The sequence below is a fragment of the Bison bison genome, unplaced genomic scaffold (assembly GCF_000754665.1).
Source record: "Bison bison bison isolate TAMUID 2011002044 unplaced genomic scaffold, Bison_UMD1.0 scf7180017864252, whole genome shotgun sequence".
Classification (NCBI taxonomy): Eukaryota; Metazoa; Chordata; class Mammalia; order Artiodactyla; family Bovidae; genus Bison; species Bison bison.
Genome location: NW_011494824.1, coordinates 2,179,349 through 2,204,530, shown reverse-complemented (window position 1 = coordinate 2,204,530; position 25,182 = coordinate 2,179,349). Strand labels below are relative to the sequence as shown.

The 25,182-nt window shown below is 41.5% G+C and overlaps 1 protein-coding gene across 1 annotated transcript in view; it reads right to left on the bottom strand.

Annotated features, from left to right (window-relative positions):
* IQGAP2 (IQ motif containing GTPase activating protein 2) overlaps positions 1 to 25,182 on the bottom strand; it is a 330,456-nt gene that overhangs the window by 30,147 nt on the left and 275,127 nt on the right. The window contains exons 19-27 of the mRNA XM_010847615.1: positions 24,926 to 24,997; positions 24,200 to 24,269; positions 19,664 to 19,872; positions 11,375 to 11,524; positions 7,477 to 7,640; positions 4,937 to 5,161; positions 3,436 to 3,576; positions 3,005 to 3,089; positions 2,212 to 2,444 (exon numbers count right to left, since the gene is read on the bottom strand). Of these exons, the coding sequence (XP_010845917.1) occupies positions 2,212 to 2,444; positions 3,005 to 3,089; positions 3,436 to 3,576; positions 4,937 to 5,161; positions 7,477 to 7,640; positions 11,375 to 11,524; positions 19,664 to 19,872; positions 24,200 to 24,269; positions 24,926 to 24,997 (1,349 nt within the window). The remainder of the gene's footprint in view (positions 1 to 2,211; positions 2,445 to 3,004; positions 3,090 to 3,435; positions 3,577 to 4,936; positions 5,162 to 7,476; positions 7,641 to 11,374; positions 11,525 to 19,663; positions 19,873 to 24,199; positions 24,270 to 24,925; positions 24,998 to 25,182) is intronic.

The following is a 25,182-nucleotide window of genomic DNA, read 5'->3' as shown; positions in this document are numbered from 1 at the left end:
CTAAGAATCAAGTCTTTTCAGAGAAAATAATCCCAAAAGCAGTTAAGCAATTAATTAAAAGAGAAAAAGGAAGTCAAAAGAGGTTCTAAGAGAAGATAAGGAATTACAAGAAATGTATGCCACTTTTTTAAGTAACATCAAATTTGCTACTTTAATTGGCACAAACTTCTGCCTTCTGCGCCTTCAACAGCCTTTCAGAGTTTCTGTTACCAGTCTGACGAAAATGCAAGGTAAGCCTACTCTGCTCATAATTGATCTAGACCACAGTTGCTGGCTGGAAAGGCTGTTAAGACCAGACACACAGTTACATGCAACGGCCCCACCCTCCAGTGCTCAGACTCTTCAAAAGTCTGCCATTTTAAGCTACCATAAATTTCAACCAAGAGATGCAGAAAAGCCAGGTGTGCTGCAATAATGACTTAGGAGGGATTCTTAGCACAGGTAGAACAGGTATTTTAGTCTGTAACTGTGTTAAGTGTTTCCTATGCCTGAAGTATCCTTGGTGTATCTCGTAAGGGCACCCAAGACTTGTCCACCGGAAAGAGCCCTGCCTTCCCACCCCAAGGCCGGGGGAGGGGAACCGGCGGGCAGCCATGCTCCCACGGACAGCTGGCCTCCCTGTGCTCCCTTGCTGATCGTCTCTCATGGTTGCTGAGGGACGCAAAGGATGAATGTAAGTGGAAGAGAAAAAAAAACAAACCAGATGAATTTAGGAGATGAAGGGAGACTTTTGGTTTTTTCTTTAAAATGAAGAAGAATTGGAAACATTGGTGTTTAGTAGGAATAATCTGACAAAAAAGCAAGTACAGAAGAACAGCTAAATTCGCAAGAAATGGATGTTACTTTTTTAGTCAGGGAGCATATCTAAAATTAGCAGTGTGAGAAAAATCAAGGTTTCTCATAATAAGAGGATTTGGGGTAATTTCTTCATGAGAGGCCAAAAATTCCAAACAGAGATGAATGCTCATGAACTACCTCTGTCAGCAGATAAATCACTAATCTAGAGGAAAACTGAGGAACAGAAAATTATCATTTTCCAAGTTGGGGCTCCATGGATGTCCCACTTGTATGACTGACTGACAGAAAAGAGAAAACGAAGGCCAAGAGGAGTGTGCTTCCTTAGAGAGCTTCTGAGCGAGCAGACAAGCCTCCGAGACTCGCGCCTCCTCCCACGTCCCATGGAATCATCAGTGATAGAACTTGGAGAGCAAACGATCAATAGAATTGTCTCACATGTGTATTTAAGAGATGTTCGAGCACAGGACACATTCACACACAATCCTCTAAGTGTAACAGCTGGATTTTCCCCACCTGTCAAAACCAAATGCGCTGTTTCCTACCATTGTTTGGTACAGATAAGGCAAGTTTTCCTGAATAGACAAAACATAATCCTTTTTCCAAGTTCAAAAAAGTAGAAGTTAGCTATTTTGATTCTTTTTTTAAGTACTACAAGCCTAGGGGTTTCCCCAGTGGCTCAGCAGTTAAAAAAAAAAATCCTCCTGCAATGCAGAAGCCAGGGGTTCGATCCCTGGGTTGGGAAGATTCCCTGGAGGAGGAAATGGCAACTCACTCTGGTATTCTTGCCTGGAAAAATCCCATGGACAGAGGAGCCTGGCGGGCTATAGTCCAAAGGGTCACAAAGAATTGGACAAGACTGAGTGAGCACACACAAGCCTAAACATACCAAGATGATTAAATATTTCTTTTTGTCAAAAGCACAAATCATACATATGGGGATGACTCATTGTAACAGGGGCACTGGGTATAGAGGCAGGATTGGGAACACCAGACAGAGGGAACTCGGCCTGATCATCCCTGCCTCCTCTTTCTCACGGTGGCAACCAGCACAAGAAATGCCAGCAGGGACTTTCCTGGTGGTCCACTGGGTAAGACTCTGCCCTTCCAGTGCAGGGGTACGGGTTCAACCCCTGGTTGGGGAACTAAGATCCTGTATGCTGCGCAGTGTGGCCAGAAGCATAAATGACTAAATAAAATTAAAATTAAAAAGGCTTTATAAAAAAAAAGGGGGGGGGAGAGGTTTATGCTAAGGTGATAATTTAACACAATTTATAATTAAAAAAGAAAAAAAAGAAATGCAAGCAGCCCCCTGGGGTTCCTGCCCTCACCCCCAGCTTCAGCTCTGGGCACAGAATACACATTACTCTCGTACACCACCTTGCAAGCTTCTCCAAAGGTAATGACCCCTTTCACCTGAACTCCTGATACGTCTCTGATAAATAACTGTTCATAGAGGAGAGGTGCTCGTTTTCTCCTTCGAAGAGCTTGTTGGAGGCTGCATGCTGCAGGACCTTGGCCACTGATCCCAAGTTTCTCCTCTGGTCCGAATTGATCTGACCTCCGGCTGTCATGTCGATGATATCAAAGCCGTCAGGGGCGACGATGGCTGGGTTCATGTACCGGTAGTACAGGAGGTTTCCAACAATCTGGAGGGAGGCAGAAGAAGAGACTATTTTTGAGAGAGAAAACTCGAGTTTGGAGAGTTTTTGTTTTGTTTTTTGGTCTCATGGCTGCAGGATATTGTAGTTCCCTGACCAGGGATTGAACCCAGACCCTTGGCAGTGAGATCATAGAGTCCTAACCACTGGACCACCAGGGAAGTCCCTGGAGGTTTTTTTTTTTTTTTAAAGTTAATATTAATCGACATTTCCCAAGATAGTAAATCATTTTCTGATCTGAATCCTAACAAGGAGTTAAGTAAAGGTAGTGACTATAATCACACATTACAAATGAAGTTAACAAACTTATTTTTGGTGAAAATATACTACCGCCACCCAAATTTTCTAATATAAAGAATCTTGATAATGTTTGAGAGCTCCCAATTAACCTCATAATAGTTAATAATCTTGAGAGTCATTAGAAATAGAAGACTTGCAGCTTGTTATAAACAGCCATACAAGGGGAAAACCTTTACAAAATGGTGTGTTAGTAATTTTGGCTCCTACCCCCAAGAGAAGCTATGGTGAGATCACCCTTGAAAATCTACCTTTAATAGCTCATCTTCTGTTGCGTCAGGAAATTTCTCATGGATCGAATTCTTCAGTACTTTGGCTATATACCTCAATCCATAACTACATGGAAAACAGATGACAAAAGAAAATAATGGAAAAAGGCTAAGTGAGGAAGAAATGCACTGCAATTGTTCCCGTCAACTAAAGCCGAGCAGCTTTTGTAAAAATTAAACACAAAATGAGATGGTGACGGAATCACAGGACTGCCACAGACGATGGTAACGAGGACCGTTTTCTATCGTTCCCTCTTCCCGGAAGTTATGAACTGAAAACGCGCCTGTAGGCAAACTTCCAAAGTCGTGAAGATGGTAAGAGGGAAACGCGTATTTGCTACTGGGGTCTATTTTATATGGCATTTCAAGAACTTCCAGCAATGAAAGATAAAGCTGCCACGTATACGACTTACGGCAGCAGATCGAGGGAGGAGATGATGGAATTCAGGACTTGGTCGGTGACCCTTCTCAGGTGCTCGATGGAGGCCTCCAGTTTGGTTCTCACTTCCGGGTACGTCAGCGCTTGCTCTGTGGTCACATCGTAGGGCAGGTTGCTGAAACCACAACAAGGGCTTCTCATTAATTGGGGGCCTAGGCAGAAGCATTTGTATCCTTGCCCCGTTGGCTCTCCAGTCAAGCTTCGCATGGTGAATTGGGGTTCACCCACCGGCTCCAATGACAAAATGCTCGCTCGTGGTGGGGGTGGGCGGGGAGACCCCACATGCCTGCAGGGAACCCTCAGATGCTAGTGCATGGGGGTGACTCCAGGAGCTCCATCTGCACTCTTCCAAAACAACAGGCAGGCCCAGGAGAGGTAGACCCAGCTAACTCTCTCTCTCTCTTTTTAATCATAATGAGCAGTATGCTCCTTTCTAACTTTTTAAGTGGTGGAAAATTGCTTGACAATGTTGCCTTGGTTTCTGCTGCACAGCAATATGAATCAGTCATAATTATATATATCCCCTCCCTCATGAGCTGCCCTCCCCTCCCCTTATCCCATCCCAAGAACAGTATGTTCTTTACAGAAAAAGTTGCCTATAAGCCAACAAGGAAATAGTATTGACCCAGAGACAGCTACTTTCCCTCTTTTAACTTTCTAGGTCTTCTGCACACATGTGTGTACGTGGGTGTAATGTAGTTCATGTTTATACACATCCCATATAGATTCTTTGTGTGTGTGTGTGTCTGTAAATGCATGTGTTTTCTTTACATAGAAAATGAGTTACTGTATCAAGCTACAGCCAAAACCTATATCGTGAACATTTTCCCCAGGCCAACAAATATATTTCTATACCACCATTCCCAATGGTTAGTTACTACATTATGTGTTATACATTTATTTAACAGATTCCCCAAAGCTAAATATTTCGACTCTCCCTAACTTTGGCAATTACAAACAATGCTGTGACAACCACCTATATAATTCTCTGTGCACATCCTAATGAAATTTTACAAGGTGCCCTTTTGCAGGAAATAAAAGCCTGGGATTGCTTACATCTACTGATACTACCTAAAATAAGCCAACCCCACCCGGCTAATTAATGCTTACATGTTCAAGTTACTTATTTGGTAACTGTAGAAAAGTAGGTATTATCAAGTGAAAAGAAATAGTATACCATTTCAAGGTCCAGGTTTAGGAATATACAAGGAAAAACCAAGAGAAAGAACTACAGAAATCGTGGCTTTGGGCATCAACTGGTACTGAAATCTGAACATAAAATGTACCACTAAGATGAGCAGGAGTCCAGGAATGTTGCCTGCCTGGAAATATTAAAGAGAGGTAATAAATCTTGGATTGAAAAGTAATTTTGTACAGCAAATTTTGTTTTTTAACCGTGTTTAAGAGTATGTATAAATATATACATAGAAGTAATAAAACATCACTGAAAACCAGCATTGCCCTGGCTTCGCTACCTGGCTTCTCCAGTCTGCGTTTCGAGTTGGTTCACCCAGGCCTTGTACACCTCGACGGGGCTTGTGTTGATGATCAGGGACTTGTCATCAATGATCTCTTTTACCACTGGAGCCAGGAGCTGGCGCAGCGTGTTCTGCCCACGGGCACCTCTGTTGAAGCTGACGACCATCTTGATGACCGTAGGGTTCCCAGTAACTATGTCCTGGACCTGGTCCACCTTGGATCTAAAAAAAGCCCAAACCAAACAAAAATGGCTTGCTTCTACGGACTGAGTTTTAAGCAGTGTATCTTCTGACAGACAAGGGCTTTGGACAGGGGATGTGGGTGGGGAAGAAGGGGGCTGTATTTTAGCCCGTTGACGATCAAAGGCAGTGTGATTTAAAAGGAAGCTATCTCCCGTCTCTATTTGGTGAGGACTCCTGAGTCTAAGGAGACCTTTGGGTGACAAGCCCCACGTGCTGTCTTGGGTATTACAACCTAAGTCTGAAATCTGCAGAAAGTTAGGGCAAAGCTTTCACTCTAAGTATGACCATTCTATCTGCCTTCATCACTAGACCACGTGCCTGATCCATCCGGCCAAAGTCTGCAGGGTAAACAGGACCTGCAGAGTAGGGTCTACAATGCAAATCCTAATTCTACTTTGTCAGGAGTAATTGGAAGCCTGAGTGTCCATTAAATAAACTGGTTCCCAGAATCTACCACTCCCACAATTAAAGAAATAAGAGAAAGCTATCATTTGTAAGATGAGTGTTTGTTTTTAAAATTTTTGTTGGGGTAGAGTTGATTTACAATGTTAAGTTTCAGGTATACGATGAGTTTCTTATTCAAGAAATTTAAGAATCTAAAAGTAATTTCTCAGCTTGAATTCCAATCTAAAAGGCAGGGGTGAATTAAAAGCAGACCTAGACTAATAATAATAATTAATAATACTGGGTGATGGTGTACGGGTGTGATGCTCCCTATCTCTTTCCTGGGAGCTAGTCTTGAATTTCTAATATTCTGCTGGATAGTTTCATCCACATGTTCTATACCTAAAACTTAGACTCAGTGTGCTGAAAATCTAAGCTGTGCCTTTTTCCTTCTCACTCCCCCATTTCCCTGAACTGTGTAGCTCCAATTCATCCCGTTCGTATGCAGGTGGGAGATCAATCTAAAAATTCCATGTGGTCATGTCAAAAACCTTGCACAAAAGTAAAAAGAGCTTCCGCACTTGAGCCTCTGCTCAACTATCTCCTATGATCTGGCCCAACCCTCACGTCCTGGTGGTCACTGATTAAGTTACCTCTTGGCGAAACTAATCTACTTCCCTTATTTTTTATTTTTGGCCTTGCTGTGCGGCTTGCGGGATCTTAGTTCCCTCACCAGGAATCGAACTGAGCCCTAGGCAGTGAAAACGCAGAGTCTTAACCATTGGACCCCCAGGGATGGCCCTCATCTACTTTCTCTCTTGCCCCTTGGCCCATGCTGTTTCTATCACCATGATGCCTTACTTCTCTCTTCCATTTCTTTTTATAAAAACTATATTCTTCAAGGTTTTGGGTCAACTCCTTTCTCATTCATAAAATCTCTATCAATTGAGCTAATTGGAACTTTTCTTTCCGTCCCTCTGACACTGTTCATGTCATTCATTTAGTCCTTACCTGGTTCTACTGCATAGCATTGCTATTTCTCATGATGCCATATAGACACCCTGAGGGCAGAGGGGCCTGGCTACGAGCTGTGGAGACCCATGAGATTAGCACTGCTTAAGGTATCCAGAAGGAAGGAAGGCTAAAGGTATTTCTTATGGGGTGTTTTTTCCCCCCATTCCTTACAGTTAACTACACATTTTAAACATAAACTAAGTCAGAAAATAAATGAGTAAAAAGCAGCTTAAGCTCCATAAGAAGGAAAGACTATTTAGCAGAGATCATTATCCTCCTCTGATTATGGTTTTATTACTCACATGATTTTAATGAAGTTCATTTTTCCTCACGGACTTTTTTCTCTTTTTCTATTTTTTTTGGCCACACAGCATGGCCTGTGGGATTTTAGTTCCTTGACCAGGGATTGAACCCAGGCCCTTAGCAGTGGGAGCACAAAGTCCTAATCACTGGAGCACCAGGGAATTCCCTCTCACTGACTTTAATAAGCTTTGTACGCTTGCAAAATCAAAAGTTAATTCAGCACTAGAAAAGGAGAAAGTTGTACTTGAATATATCTATGATGTAGAAGTTTCTTAAGAAATTTGATACATTTTGATACGTATAAACAACTTCTAACTATTGTTCAGTCACCAAGTTGTGTCCGACTTTTTGTGACCCACAGACTGCAGCCTCCAGGCTTCCCTGTCCTTCATTACCTCCGGGAGTTTGCTCAGATTCATGTCTATTGAGTCGGTGATACCATCCAACCATTTCATCCTCTGCCACCCTCTTCTCCTTTTGCCTTCAATCTTTCCCAGCATCAGGGTGTTTTCCAATGAGTGAGCTCTGATGTTAGTAAATCAGAGAAATCCACCACTAACAAAACGTGTTGGTATTTTTACATATATACGTACGCTATTTCTTCCTCCAGAGCAGTTTTAAAAAGCTTGAGGAGTAGATATTCTTCTCGCTGATTGGAAGCATAATTGTACAGGGTGAAAATAACTGTATCCATAAATTTAGTTGACTTGTTCTGTGGCATCTGGAAAATCAGCTTAGCCAGGTATGAAGGATTGGTCTAAAGAGAGAAGACGAAACGCCCCCCACAAGACTGTATGTTAATATACTATTAAAGCAGAGAGGACCCCCAGTTCTTTATTCTTTAATGAATTCTTATGTATGAGGCACACAGAAGAGTATCTGGCTCATATTAAGACAGGTAGCAGCTAACAACACTACTATGCTATAGGAAGTTATAATAGAAAGTTATGGTAGGATTTAAATTTTATATACTATATCATGTCATATTTTATGGACTATAATTACATTATGAATATTTTATACTGTTCACCATTTGAAGGCACATATTAATATTTATCGTAGAGACAAAGAAGAGAGGGGGGTGGCTGAGCTATCTGAAGAGACTGGCAAGAATGGATCAAGGGTTGAGCTATAGAGATTGTCTTAGAAGGACTGATGAATGAATCAACACAGTCTATATTCTGAGACTAGAAAGCAAAAGCAAAGGGTATGAGACAGACAATGGGATGGCCGTAATGGTTTAAAAAATATTTTATGTTTTCTAAATGACTTTTCTTTATCTTAAGGATCATTCTATTTGTGGCTGTGTGTGGGCCTTCTCCAGTTGCAGTAAGCAGCGGGGGCGACTGTTAGATCCAGGGCACGGGCTTCTGAGTGTGGTGGCTTCTCTCCTTGCAGAGCACGGGCTCCAGAGTGACAGCTCAGTAGTTGTGGCATATGGGCTTAGTTGCTCCGTGGCTTGTAGGATCTTCATGGACTAGGGATGTGTCTCCTGCATTAGCAGGCAAATTCTTTACCACTGAGCCACTGGGGAAGCCCGGCCATGATGTTTTACAAAGCATGAGAAAGGAAGAGCAAGACAAGGAGGCTGAACGGTAAAGTTCAGGGTAGGTCATGGGGAAAATGCCAGAAGAAACTGATAAGAAAAAAAAAGATTGACAAGTTTTAAAGATTGACAAGAATTAAAAAAAAAAAATTGACAAGGAGCTCAGGTGAGGATGGAGTTCAAGAGATATAGCACCAGACTTTGTGCTGCTGTGGTTTTTCTGAAGGAATTATACTAATCAGAGGTTAGAAGAAAAAAAAAAAAATTAAAGTGACAGAGAAATGCAAAAGTCTTACTCTTCATCTTCCTTGCAGTGAGAAAAGAAAACTGTCCTTTTCTTTTGTATTTCACATAAAAGAAACACATGGGAAACCAGTATTTAATATTCTCAAGAAGTTCAGCTTTAAAATTTTTAAGAAAACCCGAATTCTAGTTCAGTTTACTACTTAGATTTATTCTCAAGCTTGTAATGACTGGCTGAAATGTTATGAATAAGGAGCTCAGGAGAACTTTCTGAGAGTTCTGGGGTGATTCTTTTCCCATATAAGATATGGGCTTTTATGAAAGGAAAATTACAGATGAAGAAGACCACTCCTGACTCCTCTCAGATGAGCTAAAAACTTTAAATTTAAGCTCACATTGAGGAGACTGCTACTGCTACGGCTAAGTCACTTCAGTCGTGTCCGACTCTGTGCGACCCCATAGATGGCAGCCCACCAGGCTCCACCATCCCTGGGATTCTCCAGGCAAGAACACTGGAGTGGGTTGCCATTTCCTTCTCCAATGCATGAAAGTGAAAAGGGAAAGTGAAGTCGCTCAGTCGTGTCCGACTCTTCGCGACCTCATGGACTGCAGCCCACCAGGCTCTTCGGTCCATGGGATTTTCCAGGCCAGAGTACTGGAGTGGGATGCCATTGCCTTCTCCGAGTTTCCTTGTTAGTCTTGGGTTAACGTCTCCAGAGAGAAGAAAAGGTGAAGAAAAATCACGGTGTTTTGACACTTCAGTCGATACAACTGAATGGTCATGCTATGGTTCTATCCGTTTTGGATAGTTTAGGGGATAAAACTTGTGGAATTATTCTAGACATGTTCCAGTGCTTTTTCTCATTTCCATTAGTGAGCCTCCATTTACACAGCAGCATAAATTATACAAATCTTAGTGTGCGTGTGTGCCAAGTCGCTCAGTCGTGTCTGACTCTTTGCAACCCCATGGACTGTAGCCCGCCAGGCTCCTCTGCCCATGGGGATTCTCCAGGCAAGAATACTGGAGTGGGCTGCCATCCCCTCCTCCAGGGGATCTTTAGGCGAATGACTAAATTTTCACCTTCTTAAATGTCACAAATTCTGTCAAAATTCAACATCGGAAAACTAATTCCTGAAGAAGCTTCACACACTTGGAAGCTCAGTTCAGTTCATTTCAGTCGCTCAGTCGTGTCTGACTCTTTGCGACCCCGTGAATCGCAGCACACCAGGCCTCCCTGTCCATCACCAACTCCCGGAGTTCACTTAGACTCACGTCCATCGAATCAGTGATGCCATCCAGCCATCTCATCCTCTGTCGTCCCCTTCTCCTCCTGCCCCCAATCCCTCCCAGCATCAGAGTCTTTTCCAATGAGTCAACTCTTTGCATGAGGTGGCCAAAGTACTGGAGTTTCAACTTCAGCATCATTCCTTCCAAAGAAATCCCAGGGCTGATCTCCTTTAGAATGGACTGGTTGGATCTCCTTGCAGTCCAAGGGACTCTCAAGAGTCTTCTCCAACACCACAGTAAGTTAACAGATGTCAAAAATGGTAAATGCCTAAGATTAAATTTCTAGCTGGTGGATGAACATTAACCTAATTTCAGCAGCCAAAAAATCTTCCCCACCCAGTGTGAGACCCTCTTCTTTCTGGAAAGCAAGCTGTCATTCAGCAGTGGATTCCAAGGACAATTTTGTTTTAACATTTTTCCTTCAATGCCGCCACCTCGTGGACATCTGGGGTACTATACCCGTGCTCCAGTCTTTCTAAGCAGAGCACGCTCAACTCTACCAAAATCAATCTCTTCTCTCAGCGGGGCAGCTACCCCTCACTTAGGGTTTGGGCAATGTGTTCTCGGTGTACATGATGCCAGTGAGATCCTCAAGCAAAGATTTCAAGCATCTCCAAGTCTTGACGGGATCAGGGCCACCAGCAGCGGCCCCAGGGACACCGGACTTTCAAGGAAGAACTGCCGATCCACCGTTTTGGGGAAAGTTTTCATCTTAGGGGAGGCCCTGTTTCTATCTCTAACTGTTCCCTTAGGGACTCACTGTATGTGCCGGAGGGTGGATGAGGTTAATCAATGGTCAAGCAAACAAACAAACAAAACTGGTCCACCAGAGTCCAGCTGTAACCAGTTCAGCTGAGTTCTCACCCACACTCAGGAAGCAATGGAAAATTACTGTTCATTTAGAGAAGAGTGATGTCATGGAAATAATGAAAAAAAAGGAATCCTATTTCCCTAATCCAAACTCCCCAGCTCCTTCCTCAAAAGAAGGGCGGGCCAGTTCTGGCACTGATCCGGTTTTCACATAGTTAGTTTTCCCATGTTTGACAGCATCTGCTTATGTTATTGGTAGATTTATATTGTCTATGCTGATAACTGGAGCGTAACGTAGTCATGGAAAGCAGGACAAGCTTTAAGTCAACTGCCAGGGTCCCCATACCCTTTCATCACCATTTACTGGGTCTCAGTTTTCTCACATGTAATGAGAATAACAATCAGTCATTTTCTGAAGGTGCCCAGGGCTGTAGTAGGAATTAAAATGAGAAAACGTATGTGGAGCACCTAGAATAATACTTGGTCCTTAGGAGCGCTCAGAATGTGTAAATTATTATAGCCTTAGCATGGGAGAAGATCTGCTGTAAAACATCAACAGGGAGCATAGCATTTACCCACTCACAGTGAAAGAAATTATTCTCACCTGTAAAAGATAAAAAAGCTGCTGATACGTTTCCAGTGTTTTTCTCCTCTCCTTACTCAAACTTTTGATCCCTTGGTTGTCAATGTTATTCAGTATTTCCATCTCTCCACCTTTTTTCTTATTCAGTTTGGTTCTGTGTGAAATTACATCCTGGGAAAAAATTTTTTATGGAATTACTACATTTTACTCTGGTATTCTTTCCCCTGCTTCCCTTCACCGACACTCTAAGACACACATAGCTGGAAAGATCAATTTTTCACATTCCCTCATGAAGAAACAAAGGAACAGAGAGTGTTAAACAGATTAAGAAAAATCCAAATCGTGGGTAAATTTGGCTTTTGTAATATTTGTTCTCCTAAGCTGTATGCATTTGTTCGAACATGTAATGTAAGCTCCAAGATACTTAAATAGGGAGAGAACAGTCTTTTCAAAAAATGATGCTGGGACAACTAAATATCCAGGTTCAAAAATTAAGAAGTCAGACCCCTACCTCACTCCATAAACAAAAATTAACTCAGAAGAGATCATAAGGAACTAAATGGAGGAGCTAAGACTATAAATCTCTTATAAGAAAACCCAGACAAAAGCTTTTGCTACCCTGGATTAAGCAATGGTTTCTTTTAGGGGTGTGTGTGTCATAATTTATTTAATCGTATTCCTTTCAATGAACAGTTTCTTTACATTTTATTAGTATTTCAGAGAGTGCAGTGAACCTTCTCATACATGCATCTTTGTACATGTAGGTAACGGTTTCCTGGCTACAACACCAAAGGCACTAGAAACAACAACAAAAAATAAAGTGGACTTCATAAAAATTAAAGCCTATTGCTTCAAAGTACGCTATCAAAGAAAATAACCCATAGAATGGGAGAAAATGTTTGCAAATTGGGTAAGAGACTTATATTCACCATACACTATAAAGAGCTCCTACATCTAAAAATAAAATGACAACTCAATTAAAAAATGGGCAAAGGATTTTCCCAAAGATCATCTATAAATGGCTCATAAGCACATGAAGAGAAGTTCAACATTAATAGCTATTTGGCCGTTCCTCAGAAGTTAAACACAAGTTACTATGCATACGCGCTCAGTCGTGTCTGACTCTTTGCGACCCCATGGACTGTAGCCTGCCAGGCTCCTCTGTCCATGGGATTTCCCGGGGAAGAGTACTGGAGTGGGTTGCCATTTCCTTCTCCAGGGATCTTCCTGACCCAGGGACTGAATCTGTGTCTCTTGGGTCTCCTGCACTGGCAGGCAGGTTCTTCACCACTACGCCACCTGGGAAGCCCCCACAAGTTACTATATGACCCAGCAATTCCACCGTTAGATATATGCCAAAGGGAACTGCAAACTTATGTCCACAGAAAAATGTGTACGTGAATGCTCATAGCAGCTGAAAAGAAGAAACATTTCAGGTGTCCATCAATCAATTAATGGGCAAAAAAAATGTGGCATATCCACACAATGGAATGCTATTTTCAATAAAGAGGAATGAGTACTGATTGATGCTACAACATAAATACTATGCTAAGTGAAAGAAGCTGGTCACAGCAGACCATAAATGTGTGATGATCCAGAACAGGCAAATCTATCATGACGGAAAGCAGATTAAAGGTTGCTATGGCTGGGGGCTGGAGTGATAGGTGATGATGTTAATGAGTATGGATGTTTTTCCTTTTCTTTAAAAAAAAATTGAAATATTATTCACATATTATGAAATTTGTCCTTTTAGAGTACAATTCAGTGTGTTCCATGAAGACACGAGGTTGTGCAACCATCACCACAATTTTTAATTCCAGAACATTTTGGGGGGGCTTCTCTTTGGGGTAATGAAATGTTCTAGAATCAAATAGAAGTAAGGCTTGCACAATTTTGGGACTATACTAAACACTGCTAAACTGTAACCTTTAAAAGAATGAATTCTATCATTTCGATCTATAAAAGCTCTTGCAGAAATATGCAATGTAGAAATTAGAGATGGAAGAGAAAGGAAGCCTCAAGTATTTAACAAAATTAAGGTTCTCAGATACTCAGTCCGGCTCCTTTAACTATTTACAGGGATGGCTGGAAAGTCTGTGGCTGAAAACACTGTCAAGTGGTCATCTCAGGCTATTGTGTCCCCTTAAGGGGCTTAAAGAGTCATGAACCAGCATAGGTCCTTTAGATAAGGATCCACCAAACATTTTTATGGAGATTCATAGTAAGAAATACATTTTACATCTTTTATCGGTAAACACACCTCCACATACCATACAAAGTGATACTCATCTTACTATTGGGCCACACTCTGATACTTCAATTTGCTTTTATTCTATTCCATTTTCAAAGACTGAAGTGACACACTAAATTGATTTCATGACCTGCTGATGGCACATGTCTTACATGAAAGCCACAGCTCTAGGATGCTGCCTCTGCCACTCCACATTGGGTCACTGTCCCAGAGAGTAGGTGGTGAGAAAGTTGTTCTTCCCAAAACTTTGTCTGTCTGCCTCCTTGAGCTCTTAGCCCCAAAGGACTCTTGCAGCACCCGCTCCAGGAGATGGTGAAGGACAGGGAAGGCCTGGCGTGCTGCAGTCCCTGGGATCGCAAAGAGTCAGACATGACTGAGTGACTGAAAGAGGACAATTTCGCCCATAGCTGGGGTCAGTTCATAGGTAGGGAGGAAAACCCTTGGAGCTTTGAGATTAATAGTTCTATGTAGTTACATCCACTGCCTTCTACATCTATGTTTTTATTCTTTCTCATTCTCAGCTTGACGGGAGGTGGGGGCAACCTTGACGTAATCCTTTACTTATATTCTTCTAAAGGTTTATATGGGGAAAGAGGGGATTGCATTTCTATAAAAATTTTCAAAAGGCAACATTTCCCCCTTATTTCACAAATGTGTAAAAATACATTCAAGATGAAGAAAGGAAGCATAATTATCTCCAGGTGGGTGCTCAGGAACAGTCTAGGCAGGCAGTGGCCTGATATCCTTATCTATGTATGACAGTGAAAGGGAAGGTCACTTAGTCGCGTCTGATTCTTTGCAACCCCAATATACAGTCCATGGAATTGTCCAGGCCAGAATACTGGAGTGGGCAGCCTTTCCCTTCTCCAGGGGATCTTCCCAACCCAGGGATCGAACCGAGGTCTCCTGCATTGCAGGCGGATTCCTTACCAGCTGAGCCACAAGGGAAGCCTAAGAATACTGGAGTGGGTAGTCTGTCCCTTCTCTAGCTGATCTTCACAACCCAGGAATTGAACCAGGGTCTCCTGCATTGCAGGCAGATTCTTTACCAACCTGAGCTATCAGGGAAGCCCAAGACAACCTAAGACAGCACTAGACTAACTGGCTTACAGCTAACTCAGGCTTCTCCTCTTCAAATAACTGATGATGTGTAGATCACACAGTCTCCCAAATACATGGGATAATTGATTATCTTGATTTTAAATACACAGTAGAAAACAATCTTGGTACTTGCAACCTCTCCATCACTGTCCCCCCTGCCCGTGGTCTCCCAACTAGTTTCAATGGGGTTAGTGCTGGAAACGGGAGACTTTTCCTTTGTTTTGTTGCAGACTTCATCTTTAGGGTCATATTTTTGGACATATACAGAAGAGGAGAGAGCAGGGGGTGGTAGGCAAGCTCCAGGGCAGAACTAAATTCCTCTGTATTACCAATATCAATAGATTTGGTCAAGACAGGAACTGGAAGATTCTTGAGAGTCCCTGGGACTGCAAGGAGATCCAACCAGTCCATCCTAAAGGAAATCAGTCCTGAATGTTCGTTCATTGGAAGGACTGATGCTGAAGGTGAAACTCCAATACTTTGGCCACCTGATGCGAAGAGCTGACTCATTGGAAAAGACCCTAATGCTGAGAAAGATTGAGGGCAGGAGGAGAAGGGGATGACAGAGGATGAGATGGTTGGATGGCATCACCGACTCAATGGACATGAGTCTGAGCACGCTCCAGGAGATGGTGAAGGACAGGAAAGCCTGGCGTGCTGCAGTCCATGGGGTTGCAAAAGAGTCAGACATGACTGAGCGACTGAACAATTCTATCAATAAATATTGTACATCTCGGGGAATGCTGGTTTGAAGAAGCAATGGCACTCAACGTACTTCTCAATGTTGCCCTAATTGCCACCATCTTTCCCCTCCCCCTGGTAACATACTATCTGCATGCAGGTAATATGATAGTGTACACACACTTTTGTAGAAGGCGTGAACTAGGACAAAGGGCTTGGGCTTTGGAGTCATAGAAGTATGGGTATCCACAAAGCATAGGAGCTTTGTGACCTTGCTCAGGTTAACCTCTCTAAGGCCCAGTTTCCTTAAATCTATAAAATGGGCTTAATAATAGCAATCTTACTGAGTTGATGTGAAGGTTAAAAACAATCCATGTAAGGCATTTAGCACATTTTCCAGTAAAGAAAAGGCCTAGAGAGGTTATGGAAACATGTTCATATAAGCAATGAAGGAGCTTTATTAAGCAGTAAATGTCAATCCTGGGTCTCAGGTAGCCCTGGCCTGCAAGTCTGCACTCACATGATACAGTACAGCCACCAATGGGAGTTTCAGTGATTCAAGGTTCCCTTACATTTCTACTTCAGTCTTCCTTCAAGCTAATTAAGAGTCTAGACATTTCTTCCTCCCTATACCTCCCAGGAACTTCACATCAGGTGGCCAAAGTATTGGAGCTTCAGCTTCAGCATCAGTCCTTCTAATGAATATTCAGGACTGATTTCCTTTAGGATGGACTGGTTGGATCTCCTTGCAGTCCAAGGGACTCTCAAGAGTCTTCTCCAACACCACAGTTCAAAAGCATCAATTCTTTGGCACTCAGCCTTCTTTATAGTCCAACTCTCACATCCATACATGACTATAGGAAAAACTATAGCTTTGACTAGATGGACGTTTGTCAGCAAGGTGATGTCTCTGCTTTTTAATTGCTTAGTTTTTTTCTTTTAGCTTCAGATCAGTTCAGTTGCTCAGTCGTGTCCAACTCTTTGCGATCCCATGGACTGCAGCACGCCAGGCTTGCCTGTTCATCACCAACTCCCAGAGCTTGTTCAAACTCATGTCCATTGAGTCAGTGATGCCATCCAACCATCTCATCCTCTGTCGTCCCCTTCTCCTCCTGCCTTCAATCTTTCCCAGCATCAGGGCCTTTCCCAATGGGCATTCCTGCTAGAAACCTCACAAAGTCAGTGGGCAAGTGAAATAGCTAATAGTGGTTGTAAGCAAAAGCAAAAGTTAGGAAAAAGAAACAGGTAACTGAAGTAGAAGTTTTTCATACACGGTCTAGGTTTGTCATAGCTTTTCTTCCAAGCATCTTTTAATTTCATGGCTGTAGTCACCATCTGCAGTGATTCTGGAGCCCAAGAAAATAAAGTCTGTCACTGTTTCCATTGTTTCCCCATCTATTTGCCATGAAGTGATGGGACCAGCTTCCATGATCTTAGTTTTTTGAATGTTGAGTTTTAAGCCAGCTTTCTCACTCTCCTCTTTCACTTTCATCAAGAGGCTCTTTAGTTCCTCTTCGTTTTTAGCTTACTTGTATATATATATTTTACAATAAATGAAATTTCACTGTTTTATTTTCTTCTCGATTATATTCCAACCCTTTCTATCTGCCCTGAAATATTCTTCAGAAGTGATTTTTTTCCCCCGGTGGCTCTGTAACATACCTGTTGGACTGATTCTATTACTTGCTGTTTCAGGGTATGGGTTGTTTCCCACTATTTTATTACTGCAAATAAAGTTTCAACTGTACTATTCTTATTATCACATGAAAAATCCTACTATCAATGATAAGATGAAAGAGTATGTACTTATCACTAGTTTAATCAGTGCTTGATAAATATTTGGTGTTGAAGAATATAAGTTGAAGAACTAAGTTTGTTTCACAATGCTATCAAGTAGTAATGCTTTATTGATTCTGGTATTTGTGAATTCTTTTCCTCTCTAAGCTAATCATGGTCAGCTTTTTTTATTTGCAAATAAAAATCTTGACTTCCAAGGAAAAAAAGTTAGTAATGCTTTAAAAACATGTTAAACACTCATAAAGATCTGAAAATCTGCCACGCTTGCATTTCCACAAGCTACATATTTCAACTATTTATTCTTTTGCAAGTAAGCCTTTATTTTAAAAGGCAAGACATTTCCTGTTTACGACTTTATGGGAATAGGATAAAATAGCAGTTTAAGGCTATAAAAGGCATTCTCTGAGGGACCTTCTGGAATATATTATACTTAAAAGTTTTCATGTGTGTTGAACAATATAAACATATACTGTTTTTAAAGACCAAAGTACTATTGTTTTTCTGGATAAAATAATGAAAATAGAGTTAAATGCAGAAAATTTAAATGTGTAGTTTTATTCCTTAATATTTAGGAAAGATGGTCATTTCTTGCCTTTTGAATTGTTCTCGTTTCCTTACTTTCTCTGCGGTGTTTTGCTGGGATCACTGTGAGGTGGGTAGACAGGAGCGAGGCACTCCCACGGCCACGGAGCTGGCAGCCTCCTGTGACCGCTCATCTCCCAGTTTCCCAGAGCCGCACGGGAAGCTGACTCTGCACCTCTGACCTCTGTAGGCTTCTCAGGGCATCCAGGGGGTCGGCTTCCCTGCCTTGCCTTACAGGCTTTCTGAAAACTGACATGGCAGGGGAATAGGGGACATGGAGAGAGGTCTTGTCCTGGAAGTATCCTTCCCTTGGGTAAAAACACTTTTCACGTGGTATTTGGAGCTCTGACACCAGCAGGTTTCTCACAGATACAAAACGACAGTGTTATTTATTTAGAGGCCATTATTAGGGAGCAACTGAGCACAGACCCCCCGGGGAAGTCAGGGAAGTGCCGCTCTGCAGGGGTCATCTGGGAATGGCATGGGTGGGGTCCACATCTGACAGGCTGGAGGACACTGCTGGCTTCCAGCGCGTGGGCGCTGGGAGGACAGATGCTCTGAGGCCCAGCTGTTGGTAGGCTGGGCCTGTGTCATATCTCACATGGTTGGATTTTCTCATGTCCTTCTGGTCATTCATGTAGGTCAAAATTCAGTGTATAACTGCTTGAGCCTAGAATCTAATCATTTTACATATAAGTACAACATAGATCCTTCAGAATTTTAATATAAACTTAGTTTTCTAGGACAGCAATTCCCCGACGTGTGGTCAGGGCGGAGGGAAGACCACACTTTGCTCATTCAAGGAGTTATTACCCATGAGTTATTACCCTGTTCTCCATTTTGGAAAATGAATTCATGGACAGTTCCACCACTCTCCTGACCAGTCTCATCTGTAGCTCTCTCCATCTGTAGCTCTCTCCATCTGTGGTTATTCTGTGAAGGGGGCCAAGTCTCTGGTAACTTTATCACATCTAATGGCATCAGGCCCATGTATTTTCATATTGAAATATTTGTTTTTAACTATAAATTGTGACAGATTTTATTTTCTTGGGCTCCAAAATCACTGCAGATGGTGACTGCAGCCATGAAACTAAAAGATGTTTGCTCCTTGGAAGAAAAGCTATAACCAACCTAGACATCATATTAAAAAGCAGAGACGTTACTTTGCCGACAAAGGTCAGTCTAGTCAAAGCTATGGTTTTTCCAGTAGTCAGGTATGGTTGTGAGAGTTGGACTATAAAGGAAGCTGAGTGATGAAGAATTGATGCTTTTGAACTATGGTGTTGGAGAAGACTCTTGAGAGTCCCTTGGACTGCAAGGAGATCCAACCAGTCCACCTTAAAGGAAATCAGTCCTGAATATTCACTGGAAAAGACCATGATGTTGGGAAAGATGGAAGGCAGGAAGAGAAGGGGACGACAGAGGATAAGATGGTTGGATGGCATCACCTACTCAATGGACATGAGTTTGAGCAAGCTCTGGGAGTTGGTGATGGACAGGGAGGCCTGGCATGCTGCAGTCCATGTGGTCACAAAGAGTCGGAAACGAGTGAGTGACCAAAATGAACTATAAATTGATATCTTTCAATTTCTCTTTTATAGTTATAGAGAGGCCTTAGTCTTGCTATGAAGGGACATATGTAAGTAGGTTTTATTTCATATAAACTTCCTTTGAGAATGATAAAGAAGCCTTACCAAATGTTATCAAAGAGGGGAAGGCAAAGAATTTTCCAGGTCAGTTCTGTCTGAGCATCATTAAATGGTAATAAAAATGGTAAACAAACTTTGGGTCACTCGTTCTGGACTTCAAAGGAGCTTAGCTGGACCAAGAGTGATCTGGGCACATATACGAGCATCTTCTGTCTGCTGGGAGCCAAGAGTCCCAGAGACCCCACTGACCTCCAGTGTGATCCTGTTCTTCACCAGGAGCCCGATCTTAATGTCCATCAGGTTCAAGTCTTTCTCCAGCTGCTGATTGCCTCTGATCTTGGTCACCACTTCCTCCCTCAATCGGGCTACCTCCAGCTCTTCCTGGAAATCCAAGTCGCTTTGGTCCAACAGGTATACAAATTTGCGGATTACTCTCAATGGGGGGTTTTCAGAGCCAACTGCAAGGAAAGGAAAGGAGTGCTTCAACTGGGCATGCTTGAAATGATCAGTAGGAAAGAAACTAGGTCTTTAAAGAAAGCATTATCAGAAAAGACAGCAATGGTGGTGCTGGGCCCCACAGTGAATCATCCCGCCTCACATCAAATATGACGTGTCAAAGGAAACTGATCATATAAACACATGCAGGCTACTGAGAACGTCTGCCTCACAGTTTCCTTGTTATCCAGCATTTGTTTATCAGCCGTCTCTCACACTGTTTCCAGGACTCCCACACTGAGGAGATAGCTCTAGCTATTGGTGTCTTATTGATGAGGAATCTGGGAAAGAATGCTAACACTGAGCTGTCCCGGCTCTGAGAGCTTGTGGCTGAGCCAGATAAGAGATTTCTGTTCTTGCTGCAGGAAGCAGAAAGTGTTTGCTTTTTCAGTCCAGAAGATTTTGGGGGAAGGAGCAGGAATTAGGTGAAAGGGGAATTAGGAAAGGTCAGTCAAGGGAGAACTGTAAGGTCCAATAGGAGCCAAGAGGACAACTGGAACGCATGTTCTGCTTGGCAGAAACAAAATAATTTTAGAAATGGAAATTGGGTCCCTGTCGTTTCAGCATGAACCAGGGAGGGCCCTCAGCACCTAGGAGACCAGGCTTAGTCATGGTGAGGGTATCTGTGTAAATTCTACCAAGGGCTTTCCCTTAGTGCCTTGAACCTTACTGACGCTTTGATTCCTCGGCACTGTGACTTTGCAAAAAAGCCAACTTTTTAAAGGTGTTTAGTGAGAGTGACTCTGGGTAAATTATAAGAGGAAACAACTGGACCTTCAGTGCTGATGACAGGACACATCAACGCAAAGAGGACTGGAGAGAGCCCAGTGCGGTTTTGGCAGCCTCAGCCAACATCCTGTCCTCTACATCAGGGCTCTATTCAAGCTTCCTTATGTTAACATTGCTGTTAGGTTGTGTGGTGTTCTGTCACTTAAGAAATACAGAGTTCAATCAACAACGCAAACAATTAGCAGCATGAGCCCAGCACAAACAGCCAACTCTAGAGTCATCTGTATTACTACTGTGCCTCTTCTGATGTATTTATCGCTAGCTATCAAGGAAAAGCATCAGAGGTCCACATCTGCCTCCAGGCTCGGAATCTACTGGATAATAATACCTCATATTCCACTAGATGGCAAGTTACTGTGGATCATGGACCCTTCACTTCCTGATCACCAAAGCATATGTGAATTTATTTTTCTACTATTTTACCAAAGATGCTGTTGGTGACATGACCATTTCAGGAACAGCCTGAACCACACACCAGAGCTCAGTTACATAGCCGAGAGAACGTAAGCCATCTCATGTGTGTCTAAAGTTCTCTCTGCGTGCTCCAGAGAATTGTGTATCATTCTGTGTGCCAACCGGGCAGGTAGAAACAAATGAATAATTTAGCTTTACAAATTATTATGGTTCAAATGTAACAGCTCCTCTGTCAACAGTTGGCTTCCTGGCATCTTCCTATCTTCACATCACTTTGTGGTAACTTTTGTTTCAGGAAACCACTCAACTTCACAGTCAGCCCTTACAAGGGGCCAGTTAAAGTTCTAGCAAGTTCCAAACCTGAATGCATTCAGTGCCTTTCTGGAGGAAATGGGTGAAAATGAATAATGCCAGACTAATAAAAGTGATGTTTTTCAGCTTAAGAAAATGCCTTAGTTTGATGAAGGTGCTGAATTGAGAAAGAAATGAAAATTTACAGTTCAGTTACCACAAAGCTACCTTATTTGCCAAAGCAGCTTTTATCTGATTTATTCACTAACACAGTTTCTGTCTTCTACGCTTTAATAAGAAATCACTTAGATTTTTAGCTGGAATTCCTTCTATCTTTTTAACTTAAAAAAAAAGTAAGCAAGTGACAAAAACTACCACAAAGTTATATATGTTCTACTTATTTACAAGGTATCGGTGGGGGGTGGTCTTGAGGGAAGTGGACAGATGCTAAATTATGTGAAATTGGTTTGTAATCTCACAGCTGAGTCTTCCTTTCCAGATCTAGCACTGTTTCTACAATTGTCTACTTTACTGAATATACAATTTAGGGATGGATTTTTGTCAATAAAGTATTCTAAATGCTAGCATAATTTACATTAAAAAAAAAAAACACACACACAAAACTACCCACAAAAACCTGTTCCCTAAAAGGAGAGGAAAAGCAGCTTGTATGTGTTTGGAAAAACTATCCTTAATTTACCTATTTCAGTGTGTCAGGGCTCAGAAAACAAACCCCCTCTTCAGCTTTCTTGTAAAAAATTAAAGAAATATATCTACCAATGGAGACATGAATCTCATCAATTGCAAAGTGGAGCAGTGTGACATTAGAGAGACACGTTCTTCCCTCAGTCTGCACGCTGGATTCTGGAACCTAGCAAGCAAGGCAGTATCCGGAAGATTCCACAGCTCGAGGCAGAACCTGGCCTTTGAGGCTGCTAGAGACTTTTCCCTTAACAAGTACCGGGGAGGGTCTTTTTGGGTCATACAGTTTGCTCCATAAGTCAGACAGACTTTTAACAATAAAAGGTGTTGGCGAAACTACTTACTACTACTGTGCTAGGAACATTACTGAGCAATATTTTTATTTCTTTCAAAAAAATTAATAAGACACAAGATAGTTACAGACAGCATAATGACCACTACTAAAATACACAATGATGTGTTTTGCCCTCTCAAAACTAATCCTGAATGACCTAAATATTTGAAGAATCTGGGCAGTACTAATAAACTTATCAGCAAGCTCTTCTAGACTTAATCTAGGACATGCTATTTATCACATGTTCTTATGATAATTAGAATGTTAAAAATTCAGCATATAAAGAATGCTTCACTGTGTAAAAGAAATGAACAATAGAATAACAATCAGGAGCAGAGCTGAAACTGAAAAAGATGGCACAAAATGTGAATGCTCTTTCTGGGTGATTTTAATTTTATTTTTCTGTTTTCCAACTTTCTGCAAGTGACATACTAGTTATAAGGAAGACAGTTTAAAAACCACAGGGACTGTGAAAAGTCTAAAATGAAATTACATGAAGATGTTTGTAATTTTCTTTGGGAAGTGAAACTATGTGCTTTTCCCCTTCTTATTCATATTTCCAAATTTCTTATATGACTATGTTTTGTTCTTAAAATGAGAAGGAAAAAAAAAATCACAGGCCAGGTAATAAATTAAATGGTATTCAGATGTAAGTTTATCTTCTGGCTAACTCTTTTGCATTAAATTCCTGTCTCTAGCTTATTATTTTTTTTTTTTTGAATACCTATAAGAGGTCCTTTCATGACTGTTTTTCACGATTTTCTTTTGAAATACGTAGTGAGACAGGCGTACAGTTTTTATCTTGACCTCCTACCAGTGACCCCATGACTGACAGGCTGCAGGAAACACCAAAACAGCTCTGCCAAGAAGCCCCCACTGAGCCCACTCCTGCGAGGTCCTTCCCACAGCCCTTGACGAAATGGTAATGGGGACCGCGTCCTGAGGCTGGTGCTGTGGGTATGAGCCTGCCAGCGCTGGGGGGCCTCTTGTGGAGGTGCGGGTCGGCATCGGCTTGTCACAGGGACGGGGCCCGGGCAGCAGCGGTCCTGGAAGATGCCCCTTGGCGTGAGCCCTCTTTTTTTTTTTATTATTATTATTTTTAAATTTTATTTTATTTTTAAACTTTACATAATTGTATTAGTTTTGCCAAATATCAAAATGAGGTTGCCATTAACCCTACCATAGAGCCCATAGCTAGCTCACATTTAATAAAAAATATCAGCATTAATGCCAACTCCTTTTTTTAAAAATTGAAGTATAATTGAAGTCTATCATTAATATATATACATATCACTATATATTCTTCACAAAACACCTGAAACTAACACAGCACTGTAAATATATATATATTTTGGCCAAAATTGGGTTTTTCCATAAGTTGTAGCAGAAAAACATATATATATAGATATATAAATTTTCAGATTCTTTTCTATTATAGGTTATTATAAGATATTGAATACAGGTCCCTGGGCTATATATAGTAGGTCCTGCTGATTATCAATTTTATATATAGTAGTGTGTATCCTAATTTATCCCCTCCCCTCAACATTGTCCTTTTTTTTTTTTTTAAAAAAATCCCATCTACTGCCCTTAACCATTCCACTTTGATCGAAAGGCCCGTTTCCTGTCAATGACATGCTCGGGTCTGAGATGGTCAAAATCTACTGGCGATAACGTGTATCCACTGACGTGAGCAGATGGAAATAACTTGTGCTTGCTTGGTCTATAAGGAATGCTTTGTTTCGGAATGCTCTACTTACCCAGTGTTTTGTAGTCATCTCTAGCTTTGCTTGCTCTCAATAGAGACTGGATTTTCACAATTTCATTGTTCTGCAAAAGAAGATGACCAGTCACAACCTCCCAGAGTTCCATCGACTCCACTATTTTAGAATTCAGCACTCTTCAAAAACTGACGGCATTTGAAGAATGGACACTATTTAGAACTGACAGTATTTAGATGTGGTGTAGTCAACGTTTATTTTTGCATTCTCTTTGAAGAAAGGGTCAGATAAGTTAGCTAACAGTATATAAGCAAGATTGCAAAGGGATTGTCTAAATAAAGATATCTAAAGAGGGAAAAGAATTTTACCATTAAACTTAGATGGTCCAATCTATGTTCACATATCTATTCTTCAAAAATCCTGAAAAAATTCCTCCTGTGGGCTTATATTTAACTGGTCAGCAATAATTAAAAACGTTGCAAGCAAAATTGGAAAGTCCTTCATTAGTATTTTTTCTCTCTGGCATAACTAGCCCACATAAATTTTTCCTCACCCATTTCCTTTCCAGTTCTGAATGAAGTCTTACTCTGAACAAAAAAATGTAAGAAGCCTCTAAATAGTACCACATTGAGTTCTAAAATCCATTTTTTTCCTCCAAGCATTTGTTTATACCATTTAATAAGAATCATTCAATGCTAACATTCACAAACTATTCATTTAAGTTCATTCTTAGGGAGGACAAATTTCCACATGTGTGTCTCTTACATGAGCTCTGAAAAACTGCAGTCGTGAGAGGTAATTCCTTCGTGCTGTTACCATCCGGTACCAGGACTGAATCTAAAAAATAAGTGAAAAAGAGAAATCCAGGCAATTACCAAACCACCTTTCATATGTCTCTATGTAGTCTTTTAAAAATAATATCGATAATTTGATAAAAAAGCAAAAATCAGCCATCCACCAACTAATAGACATCTACAGCCTCATTTTTTTTTATGAAGAAATCATTTTATTTATTTTTATTT